This window comes from Chlamydotis macqueenii, chromosome 6 (genome assembly GCF_036417535.1).
Source record: "Chlamydotis macqueenii isolate bChlMac1 chromosome 6, bChlMac1.mat, whole genome shotgun sequence".
In the NCBI taxonomy this organism is placed as follows: Eukaryota; Metazoa; Chordata; class Aves; order Otidiformes; family Otididae; genus Chlamydotis; species Chlamydotis macqueenii.
In genome coordinates, this window is record NC_141561.1 from 11,805,746 (window position 1) to 11,818,080 (window position 12,335).

Here is a 12,335-nt window from a genome sequence, read left to right on the forward strand (position 1 = left end):
CTGATGGATCAATCCTACTTCAGCATTTATAATTTAATCTGATAATTATGTCATTCAATTCTTAAAAAAAAAAAGCGCCAACCAAAACAACCAAAATTTTCTTTTCCTCTCTAATCTCCTTCTATTTATCCTCATCCCTCAAAAACTGTGTGACATGCCCAGAAAGTTAGATGTCTTTAGAAGCACTGCCTCTTACGGCAGTGTGGAGCAGTGGTGTTTCCACAGGAAGCAATGTCTCTGTATCTGTAGCAGTCTTTTTAGCATGGAAATAATCTCACAGTACTGCATCTTTAATCTCTGGAAATAGGCCAGAACATTATCTAAGGTAGCACAAGAGCTGCACACCACTTTCTGTGGTAATATCATGCAGCGGTCACCTTTGCCACGCTTCGATCAAGTATCGAAGGGAAATGGGATCGTTATTGCTCTTGCTGCCCAAGCGTGTGCTCTGGAAGCTTAACTGGATGAAGAGAAGATATGCATCTCCTACATTGACAATGAACTGAAGAAATACTTCACAGACCCTTCATCTCTTTATAAAATGTGAGCCTTTTTAGCTGCTGCTGAATTGGCTGAGAGATTATTGTACTTTCTACATAGTGGAAAAAAAAAAAGAGACAATCAGTATCTGGAACCAAAAACTTAGAACTGCAGTCTGGATGAGACTTTTTCACTTTCTAAAGCATTACAGAGAATGATGAAATTTTCATGAATAGGCAAATCCTTAAACACTGGAGTGGAGATAGGTTTAAGGCCCTGCAGGAGTGCTTTGCGGATTCCAGGATGGAGATTTTGCGCTGCGGCTATACCAACTCTCCAGTGCTATCAGGCATAAACTGTGCCTCTTCCAGTAAACTAAGTGTCAAAGATAGAGAACAGTCATGGTAAAGTTGTTTGATGTGAGCATTTTTTTGTGTAGGTTAATCTTTCAGCTTTCTGTAACTCATGCCTATTATAAGTTCATAAATGGGTTTATGCCACCTTATACATTTCTAAAGTCATGCTTCACTCTTGCATCTGAATGCACCCCACATAATGGAAAGTAAGACAGCAAATACCTTCTGTTCTGATTTACTTCTTTCTGCTTGAGAAGAAACAAACCTTTGATCTTCATCTCATGTATTATTACTAGCAAATTTCTGAAGCATACATGTAAGATTCTTGACTCTGCTGTACTGCACACAACTTCCAGAAATGGTAAAAGATTTAGTATCTGCCTTGTTTGAGGCTTCAAAGGGCGTGTGTTTCTGCTTTGCTTATAGAAATAAAATTCCTAGGGACAAATTCCAAATCAGATTTTTAATGTAATTAGTAACAAAAGAGTAGTAAAATAACTTTGGAGGAGAAGATTATACTAATATTATTAATCTAGTAGCTCACTTTATTTGATCTCAATCTCTTTTTCTATTGGTCTGTTCCGTGATATTCAGTAGCATCACGATATTCATATAGTATTATATCTATATAGTATTTTCAGAACTGTAATAAGTTCCACTTTTTTTTTCATATTTAAAAAAAATGTACTGCTGTTGAAATGTAACTGGTTGTTGTACCTGATTAACATGATTGTACAGAGAAAGCAAATAAAGTCTGTAAAATGTCATGAATAGGTTATTATGTAAATTGTATGCAAGGAAGAACACCTGGAAAAGTGAATAACTTGTAGTTCTAAGGATTAAGCAACCTTTCACCTGAAAGTTTTTACTGAAAGAGTGATATACACAGGAATCCAAAGTATCTGGATGTACAAAGGTACAGTATAATAAAGGACAACGCTCAGCTGGAGAAAGATACTCTGCAAAAATGACACCATGATGTTCTGTAATTGCCTTTCACTGACAATTTATTAGTTATATTGAGCAAAAAGCCTTGGAATCTCAACTGAGATGATAAAGGAGTATTATTTCCATTTCATGCATCATCATGCATCATCATGACTGATTGAGAACATAAAGAGCAAATTACTTTTGGATGCATGTGCATAACTACAGCCTACAGTGATGTAGCACTGTTTTATCTGGCTATATAATTCTGGGTGGTTTTGTTGACAAAATAGTCCTGTGGATTTCATTATTTCATTATACATCTTTATTCTTGGGCTCTCTTGGCAGGAGTAAATGGAATAAAATGTACCAAAAAAAAACTTGGTTTGACAGTAAAGGCAGCAAAGTCACTCTGAAAGCACACAGAAAAAAAAAAAAAAAATTCCATTCAGTTTTGCAGTCAAAATTCTAGTTTCCTTCTCGTTAGCCTATCTGTAATTAGCTTTGACCCCCCTTTTTTTTTTTTTAAGGGAGCTTTTACTGATAATGATCTGCAGAGCATAGCAGACATCTCACACGGTTTTAATTTGCTCCTCTGATAATTTGCAAAGCGACGCTGTTTGTTTTGTGTTTGTCTATTCCATCCCCAGGGTCAGCGGACTTTCTCCCTTCATGGGAGACAATGACAACGAAACTCTTGCCAATGTTACCTCAGCAACGTGGGACTTCGACGATGAGGCTTTTGATGAAATTTCTGATGATGCCAAGGACTTTATCAGCAATCTACTAAAGAAAGATATGAAGTAAAGCTGTTGGACTTGACTTGATACACTTTCTGTGCTTGCATTTAGCTGAACCTGTCATTCTTGTTTCCCCACTATGAATCCCCACACCGACGCAGGCACCTCTGGCGATACTTTATAAGGAGCTCTGCGTGCCGTCTGTCTCTGTGTGCAGCTCTCGTTTATTTTACGTGCAGGGTGCAGGGTCTGAATGGAGCGCTTTCTTTCAATCGCCTGCTCATTCTGCTTTTCCTTTCCCTCTGGCAAGATGCACCCTGAGGTTTTGTGTGGTTACTCTTATCTTCACTGTTGTGTGACACCAGTTCCTGTATCATGTGTTCTGTCTCGATCTGAATGGGCTGCAATTTTGCCAGATTTATTTCCATGTGTTGATTTTAAGAGCGGTACCTGAGTAAGCAGCTTTGCTATAAATCTAGTAATTCGGCATAAAAAAATAATCAGAGTTGGAAGCCCGGTTTGCAGCAGACTCTGAACAAACCAGGGAAAGAAAAGGTACTTCTTCCAAGCAGTTTGCAATCAGATGGATGGAGAACAAAGGGTTATTTGTCTGTGTACCATGAACAAAGTGAAGAATGGGTGTGGCTTGATTAGAGATGTGGACATTTCTGTTTTGTTAAATGTTCAGTGCTGCAGGGAAGGAGGGGATTTAGTGCTGGGAAAGGGGAAATCTCTGTAAGTGAAGGAAAGGAGATCTGGGACAGGGTTCTGCCAGCATGTGGTAGCTGAATCACTGCCAGTGTGGCTCTGCTGTATGTGTTCCATGCCTAAAACCATATGGCTTTTCATGCTTTGTTTTATAATGTTTTATTAACACTTAAAAATGCACAGTTTCTTCTGAAAAAAAAAAACCTACAGAAATTGTAAAAGTGAGTTTAAGAAGTAAGCACAGCTGGGAAAGCAGTGCCATGTGATCTACGTTCCTAAATTTAGGAAACAGAAAAATCAGCTTTCAGAAAAGAGAGCGCAAAGTAATGTTAAAGCAGGTGGGTTCAACTATTGTTAATGGCAACACTGACTAGTCTTTTTATATAAAAACAGGAGTCGCTTTAATTGTACGCAATGTCTTCAGCACCCTTGGCTGCAAAAAGACACCAAAAACATGGAAGCCAAAAAACTTTCCAAAGATAGGATGAAGAAATATATGGCCAGAAGAAAATGGCAGGTAATGAAGAGGACAGATAATTGGGCTAGTTATCCTAATAAGTCTCTTTATTTCTAATGTTTACGATTCCGAGAAACATGTCATGCCTGGTGGTTGCTGCTGCTGGTGAAAACTCCAGTGTGGCCAGTGTATGAATGCAGTAAAGCAGGTTTGGTTTCTACAGGCGAGCAGTAGGAGGGTGCACAGCTGCATATATATAACACGTGGTGATTCCATTTCAGGCTACTAAAAGGCGTATGAGTTCAAGCATAGCTTTTCCTATTCTTTTGGGGGTACGATGATCTCTCCTCACTGCACTATTTGGTCTCCATATCTTCTTTTTTCTTAATGCTGGAACTGTTGTAGCAGGTCCATCTGTGCTGTTCTGATAGTGAGGGGAGTTGACGTATAAAATCCTGGATCCAGCCTTTTGAGTAGCCTACAAAATACTCATTTACGTACATTTACCTTATATTTCCTCTTACATTCTACTGTATGTGTTTCTTAAGAGGTCATGCAAGCTGTACAAAAATACAAGTGTCCGTACTAGAGGCAACGTAGTTTGAGCATATTTTAGTATCCTGGTGGTTAATTCTCGAGCCTGTCGGAGGTCTGCTTCCACCACGCAGATGGTCCTTTCTCATTCATTTCATAGCAGCTGGTTGTGAAACTCAGTCCAGCCCATATGGCTATTGAGAGAGCCGTCCGGCACCAGAGATAAGTTCCAGTTAAACAGGACATAGCTTTTTCGCTGGCCCTCCTCTCACACAGTGCTTTTTATCCGCAGCTAACAGAGACATTCATTTAGGTATGAGTTCATCAGGGGAAGTTTATATCTGCAACTAAATTTGGTAATTCAGACCAGCCTGCTCTGTCTCTCCTAAAACAACAGAGCTATATATAAGCAGTTTGTCCAGCAATTCCAGTGAGGTTTGCAGAGATCCCAGATAATTTGTCCGAAGCACAATTGTTACAGAAAATCACATGCCTTTTGGATTGGATTGATCAGAAGCCTTTTATGTTATGCCTTAGAAAACAGGCCATGCTGTCCGAGCAATAGGAAGACTGTCATCCATGGCAATGATTTCTGGAATGAGTGGGAGGAAGGCCTCTGGGAGCTCGCCTACCAGCCCTATAAATGCAGACAAGGTAGAGAATGAAGGTAAGGAATTTTGCTGCACCATATTTTTACATCTCTGTGAATCCTACTAACTTTCTGAAAAATGCTAGAGAGAATCATTGAGTTGGTTATTCCTGTCCACGCTCGCTCTCTCTCTGTTTTAATCTTCTTTTTTTTTAAAGAAATCTATCGAAAATTAATTTTTCTCATTTTGTTCTGCTACTCAAAAATGCCTCAGTATAAGTACGGGCAGTAAATGCTTTTCTTTTTAAAGCCAAAGAATTAAGGCAGATTTTTCAGCTGCACTTTCTATCAGTTTGGGAATTCATGTTTATACAAAGATGACAGTGATGTATTGCCTTCTCATGCAAGCGAGTAAGCAATGAAGTATTAACACTTGCTGTAACCAAGACATGTTCTCTGCATGAACCATGCTCCTCAGACAGGGGCATTTAAGAACAAAAATAATGTGTCTACATTATTCCCCTACATCCTCATTTGAAATGTGGATTTGTGGTGTTTAACAATCAGAGGTGCTGATGTTTGACACTTCTGAAAATCAAACAAGTCATTTTGACATGTCCACACAGACTACGGGCCTGATACAAGTTGAACTGGTTTACCCCTCTGACTAGCGAAGTCCAGGTTTGGTTAGAAACAAATGCAAGGAAAAAATAAAGATGATTTGTAGTGTGGTGGCCTGCATGTTGATTTCATTCTATTTATGGTCTGAATCTTTGTCCAGCCGCGAAAAGATTGGCACAAAACTAAGCAGCTAATGTCCTTACTGTCCTGTTAGGCTTACAGAATTAAGTGAAATAAAAGATGCTTTCATTATCATCTGGTAATTAAAAATTAAAATGCATCTTTTGAGAACATGCCCTGTAATCAGCAATCTCTTTGCTCTCCTCCAGATGCTTTCCTTGAAGAAGTGGCTGAAGAAAAGCCCCATGTAAAGCCATATTTTACTAAAACACTCCTTGACATAGAGGTTGTGGAAGGAAGTGCTGCTAGATTTGACTGCAAAATTGAAGGTACTTTGAATTAGCACATTTTTTTCTTTCTTTCCTTCCTTGCCAGCTTTCTGCATTGTGCTGTTGTTTAACTTTTTCATTTTTTTTTTCCTGTATTATTGTTGAGTTGGTGCCATTTTGCTTTACCAATATCTGCATGTCACAGCATGAATGTGTTGCAGTAACAAAAATTATTTGGAGCTGCATGGGCTTGTTCTGTGCTTGCCACAGAACAGAAGTCTCCAGGAGTCAATGAGTGAATCACTAATTCAGAATAGCAAGTGGGAACAGTACAATGATTTTTGAGGGTAGAAGCAAGATGCAAGGTAGCACCATAAATTGCAGAAGTACACTCTTAGAGACTGCTAACCAGAAACCAAGAATAAGTTGGAAGTCACTTGTCTGAAATGACAGACAAGTTTCAGGTGACCTCAAGATAACTTTAAGCCGTACGTACATTGTATTAAAGGCAAAGAAGTCCCTAACAGTGTATTTGCATGAGAAGTAATGATAATATCATTGCACTGGTTACAAAAGTCACATCTAGAAAATGCTGTACTGTTGTTTGCGGTTTTTTAGGTTATGAGTTCAAGAAATAAAAGCTCATACTGGAATATGCAGATAGAAAGAATAAGTTCATGAGAAGGCACTTAAGGAGCTTGGGCTTGGTCAGTGTAACAGCCTGAAGGCCAAAACTGTGAGGACTTCTATTGCAATGAGATTTAAGCTTCTGTATCACAGCTGTTCAGGAAAGCTAGAAATTAGGAAGAGAAGAGCTGTTAAAACAAAATGGATAGATACTGCATGTGTTTACAATAGACAATTTCTCTTAGAATGAGGTTCAGAAACTGCCTCACTGACCTTCTGCTTGTTTGTTTCTGTGCTCCTAATCTCTTTCACTGCCTATGTTTCCTACCTCACAGCGGAGATGTGAGGCTGGATGATTGTTGCTGATGGATGCTCAGCGTGAGGGGTATGTGCATAAGTACTGCATGGAATAAAATAGATGGTACCACGGCTGATGTTCCAGCCTTTCCACTGTATTGCTGTAATGTCCATTGTGTATTAGGGACTCCTGCACTTTATTTCTGCTCAGTGGGAAGTCATCCTCCCATCACAGTCCAGAACTTGGCTGAGACAACAAGCCTTCCATTTGTTATAGCAGCCAAGAGACTGTATAAGGGCTTGTTCTCCAGCATGCACTGTACAACTCTGAGTGCTTCCAGTATAGCAGAGCCATTTGCATCACAATTCGCTCCAAAATTCCTGTGGAGATCCATAATCAAAATGCTTTTCTTAGACTCCCTTGCTTATCCTAACAAACACAAGTAGGAAATGGGAGTGCCACCATACAGGACGGGCTGGCGTGTAAGGAGCAGATTAGGAGGAGGAAGATTCAGAATAGCCGCAGCAATGCAACTCAAGGAGGATATTAAATTGTAATTGTAGCCCAAAACACCTCTTACCCTTGAAACTGTAAATCTGTGTTGGGGACTGTGGGTTCCACAAAAGCTGCTGTAAGGTAAGCCTCAAATATGCTATCAAGAGTCCCTCGCTGGCTGATGTCCACAACACACAAAAAGCTGTCTGCAGTAACTGCAGAAGTAGTGGAAAGATTAATCTAGTGAGTACTTCAGTACTAACTTTCATTTTTTTTGCTATTTGTAACAAAGTTATTTCAGGTAAATATGAAGTAAAAAAGCCTCAGATAATCTACATTTATTTTTACATAGAATTCACGGGAATATTTGTATATCAACATATTGGCATGTCCATACTCAACGTGGAAATAAAGTTTAAAGTCATTACAGATTAATTAATACTCATAGCAATTGCTGTTGTCTCTCCACTCCTGCAGGCTATCCTGACCCTGAGGTAATGTGGTACAAAGATGATCAGCCTGTCAAGGAGTCCCGTCACTTCCAGATAGATTATGACGAGGATGGGAACTGTTCTTTGACTATTTCTGAAGTATGTGGGGACGATGATGCCAAATACACCTGCAAAGCTGTTAACAGCCTTGGGGAAGCCACGTGCACTGCAGAACTCCTTGTGGAAACAATGGGAAAAGAAGGCGAGGAAGAAGATGAAGAGGAGGAAGAATGAAACAAGGCTCAAAGAAAAAAAAAAAAGAAAAAAAATATATTTAAAGACTCTCCTTATAAGGCTCAGAAAACCAAGTTATCAAAAGCACCTTGTGTGATACGTAGGTCTTCAGGGGTGTTCTTTTTTCAGCATGATCAGTTGATACCTGTTTGCGTTATGTGTGGGCATTAATTCACATCAGCAGGCAACTTTAAGTTGTTAGCATGATTGGATTTACTTTAAACAAATCATCAACTAAGGTGCCCAGCCTATTTTTAAAATCAAATGTATGGAAAACAAGTCTATAGTTATAGTCTGAATGTCTTAAAGAAAAACAGTCCATTTACTGAGCTCATCGCTCTATACCATCACTTTCCTCAGCCAAAACTGCAGCTAAGTTGGCTCCCCAAGATCTACTTTACAAGGAATCGTTTGCCAGACACGCAGTGAATCCCTCCAGTCCTAAGAAACAGGGTGCACACTGAGCAGCATCTTCTACAAGGGAAGGTCTGACATAGCCAGCATTGCAATTTGTATTTTGGTATGGTTCATTTTTCATTTGTTTTAAACAGAATCTCATGGTCCTAACGTCAAACTACCGCCCTTTCTCAGTGCGCTGCTAGTGCCATTGTAATACTGGCTAAAGTTAAACATCCAGGTGGTTTTCTGAGATGCTTCTGATCTTGCTGTTAACCAGCTGATCGTTCCTTGTCACCTTTCCCTTACAGAACCTGCACTTCAATGCAGTCACAGCTGCCTACTTAAGAAACAGACTGAAAACACAAAGACTGAGAATATTTTCTGCTGTTCTGGTCAGTCTAACAATGACTTATGATTCATATATATGCTGCTGTGAAAAAAAAAAAAAAGGTTACTGCACAATCAGTAACTTCTATGTGCATGTGTGTGAATGGAATCCCAGGTTAGTTGAAGTTTTACTTGCATTTATTTGGCGATTGCAAAACAGATTTCAACTGATGATAAGCTGGAAACTCCCACAGATTTTTGGAGTAGCCAAAAAGATAGTAGCCTGGATTACAAACTCCTTTATACTTAGCAGTTTCCAAAGAATCTTAATCTATATAGGACCTATTTCTACCTTATCAGCTTGACTGTCTTGTTTTTGTCTTGAACCCGCACCAGTAAGGCTATTGCGTTTTTTAAAAATGCAGAAAAACAAAACTAAACAAAAACATCCCAAACCCAGATGTTTTTTTGGTTTTTGTTTTTTTTTTCTCAGAAATGGTTAATACACTCAGAATTAGTAACTTTGCTTTCCTTTCACAGTATTGGCACTTTTTTTTTGTTGCTCTTCAGAGGTAATATCAGAGCCTGCAAGGTGACATGCATAATCCAAAACCAGTGTGTCTTATGTATCATTCCAAAAGTGATTCTTTTTCTTTTCCACTTTTTGTGTGTAAATTGCAACCATCTGCATTTCAAAGGTTACCTCTTTTAAAAAAAACTTACCTTAAATCCTCACTATTAAGTAGTCAGTGTACTTTAATACAGATGTGTACAATGCCAACCTTAGGTTGTTTGATATTACCTAGTTGTGTATGTTTCATATGATTTACTCTTCTACATTCAAAGCTCAATTAATGTGGATGACACAGTGGATTTTAACTGCTTTACTCTTTGTTGCTAAGTTCAGATTGCCAGCATGTCTTTTCCATTGATAAAAACCTCTTGTTATACTAAACACAGTATTGCCACAATTCCTTATACAGAAAGGTTTTGAATCTGATTTAGAGCATACAGAGCTTTTATCACGTTTTTTTTAATGTTTTAGGCAACAACGAGGTGTATTTTGTACCTTAATAAAAATATGCTAATGTTCTCCCAGTTTGTTAAACCATCAGAATTGCAAAGATGAGAACGCTACGGCTGTAGTTACTCACAGTTCCTAAATAAATAATACCACAAAGCACGCTCCTTGTATACTCTATTGCAAGTGTCACTGCGTTCACGTTGCTAAGCATATCAGTAACAGCGGCCTTCTCCTATTCTGTCCTGAGACCTGCTTGGCACAAAAATGGATGAGGTGGCACCAGTGAAACCCCCTTGATCTTTGCGGTGCTGCCTCTCCTACCCTGTCAGCGCAGGCAAGTGCTGCAAGGAGGCTGCTCGGCCCCAGTGATATCAGGGACAGCCTGGGGCTGACACTCCTTGTAGCCGTGTGCTCTGCCACGCGTCTCCAGCCTCCTCTCATCCTTCACAATGAACAGAAATGTAACCATGGACAGGGCACCATGACAGCTGTGGTTTTCTTTTATAGTTGAGAATTCCCTTATAGTGGGGAAATCTATAGTTCAGAAAGGCTGTAAGAGCGAAAGAGAAAAAATGCAGGGAAGTCTAAACATAAACGTGTACTTACACCAATGTTCCTAGAAACTGTAAAGATGAAGATATCTGGCACATATGCTCACGCTGCCGTTATGCAGATGACTTCTAACGTGTAGTCCAAGACACCACGGACCATGCGTGACCCTGCAGAAACTCCCTAAAGCAATGATTATGAAACATCCTGCTTGTAGTAACACGTTTCTTGAGAAAATCTTCAGCCCCTTAACCAGTCACCTTTGCAAGATGTGCCTCTACCATCCTGTGAACGTACCTAACTTTATTCCGTGGCTGCTGGTTGCCATTCAGGTAGGCACATGCATAAAACAGTAAAAGGTCCAGCTCTGACGGCCTGGTCTGTGGGCAGGGTAAGGTCTGTGGGGAGATATACCAGGTATCAACACCTACAGACCCAATATTGGTGCTTCCGCAGAGATATTCCCTTCTCTCTGCTCCTTTACTCATCCTTCAATGTCCCACAGCCTAGAAACTGCCTATTTTTCTTTTTTTCCCAAGGGTATAACTTAACTTACCACCTCCCTGTTGCCTCCTATTAATATCCCTTCTAGTCTGCAGGAAACAATGACCTCTAATTCAAAAATTATGTGCTATGTATATCTAGTTCAACTCTGAGCAATTGACTCCAGCCCATATTTGACCTTGAATTATTTGTTTGATTTGAAGAACAGAAGAAAAATTATTCTATTTCCACTGAAGAAGGATCTTTTATACTTGAAACCCTGTCTAATGTTGCCAGCTACCCTAACTGGTCTAATAAAAGGTATTACGTCTTCCTATAAACCTCGTATTGCTTATATAATGTTTGCAAAGAACCACTCGTGGATTTCTGGATTTGCAAATTTAATTTACTAAATTACAGGCCTGTCTAACCACCCAAGCATCCTGTGCATATTTCTGGTTGATGAAGAGACCTTTGCTAATTTATGTGTGGCATGCAAAGACTTCTCTATCAATCACTGTTTCTCTTTGCTCACAAGAAAGTCAGCACAGGGCTTCTCTCCTCTGTAGTGAGTGTCAGGCTTTGAAAATGTAGAAAACTTTTTAGTCGTGTACATTAACAAGGAATGATCTGTTTCTCTAAAATGTCTTGGAATATTAATTGGAACATTGCACTAGAACATCGCTGTTTGAAAATGAAATTCTCATAAATCATGTTTGAATTTTGAGCCCTATTGACTGCAAGAGATGTGCACGTACTGCCATTAATTTATTAGGCCACATAAATACTTATAGGAATGCAGAATTTGCTGGAGGGGAGAGGGAATCTTATGCTGTTGTTCTGCACAGCTTATAAAGGAACTGCACCATAACCAGCAGAAAAAATAAATTCAGAATTGTTTCTGGAAGTTGAAAAGTAATTCCATAGAAGAGTTACAATTTTTGTGTGGAAACCCCCCCCACATTTACTTTCATCCTTTCATCGTAGCTCTCTGGAAAGGTAGTTTTTGTTCTATCTCCCCTAAAGATGATGCTTGAATTTGTGTTGCTATGAAAGTAATGCTACCCATGTTTTTGCTATTGTATAGGACTTCAGGAGAAAGAGAGTTACACCTCCGGCTGCGCTCGGCTTCAGCATAAAGTCATGAAAACCTACTAAATATTCCTAAAATAGCCTCAACTTGAAAACTAACGCTATTAACTTCTCCAAGGAAATGACAGACCTATTTCTTCCTGCAGGAGGGAGACCGCAGAGGGGCACTGTTCAAGAAGCGACCGAACAGGTCTACCACCTCCCCACGGGACCCCCACCCGTGCCGACCGGGCGGGCCGCGGGCAGCGCCGCGCATTGCGCGAAATTCCCCAGGAATCCGCTACCGCTGCCGATTCGCGTTCCCGAGCTCCGCTCTGAGGGCGCCAGAGGATCCGGCCGGGCCCCGGGACGCCTATGGGACACAGTCCCAAACCCCCGCAGGCTCCTTCCCTCCCCCGGCGCTGTGAGGCGGGAGTGCCGACGGCTGCGCGGAGCGCCCTGCCCGCCTCCAAGATGGCGGCGCCGGCGCCGGAGTAGGCGGGGAGGCCCCGCCCCGCCGTACGCTGAGAGCGGGC

General features: G+C 40.4%; 1 protein-coding gene across 1 annotated transcript in view; it reads left to right on the forward strand.

Annotated features, from left to right (window-relative positions):
- The window catches only part of MYLK (myosin light chain kinase), a 209,714-nt gene extending 199,859 nt beyond the window's left edge, over positions 1-9,855 (forward strand). Inside the window, exons 28-32 of the mRNA XM_086750930.1 lie at positions 2,414-2,566; positions 3,605-3,728; positions 4,740-4,869; positions 5,742-5,861; positions 7,699-9,855. Of these exons, the coding sequence (XP_086607056.1) occupies positions 2,414-2,566; positions 3,605-3,728; positions 4,740-4,869; positions 5,742-5,861; positions 7,699-7,946 (775 nt within the window). The 3' untranslated portion in view covers positions 7,947-9,855. The remainder of the gene's footprint in view (positions 1-2,413; positions 2,567-3,604; positions 3,729-4,739; positions 4,870-5,741; positions 5,862-7,698) is intronic.
- Positions 9,856-12,335: the final 2,480 nt, after the last annotated feature.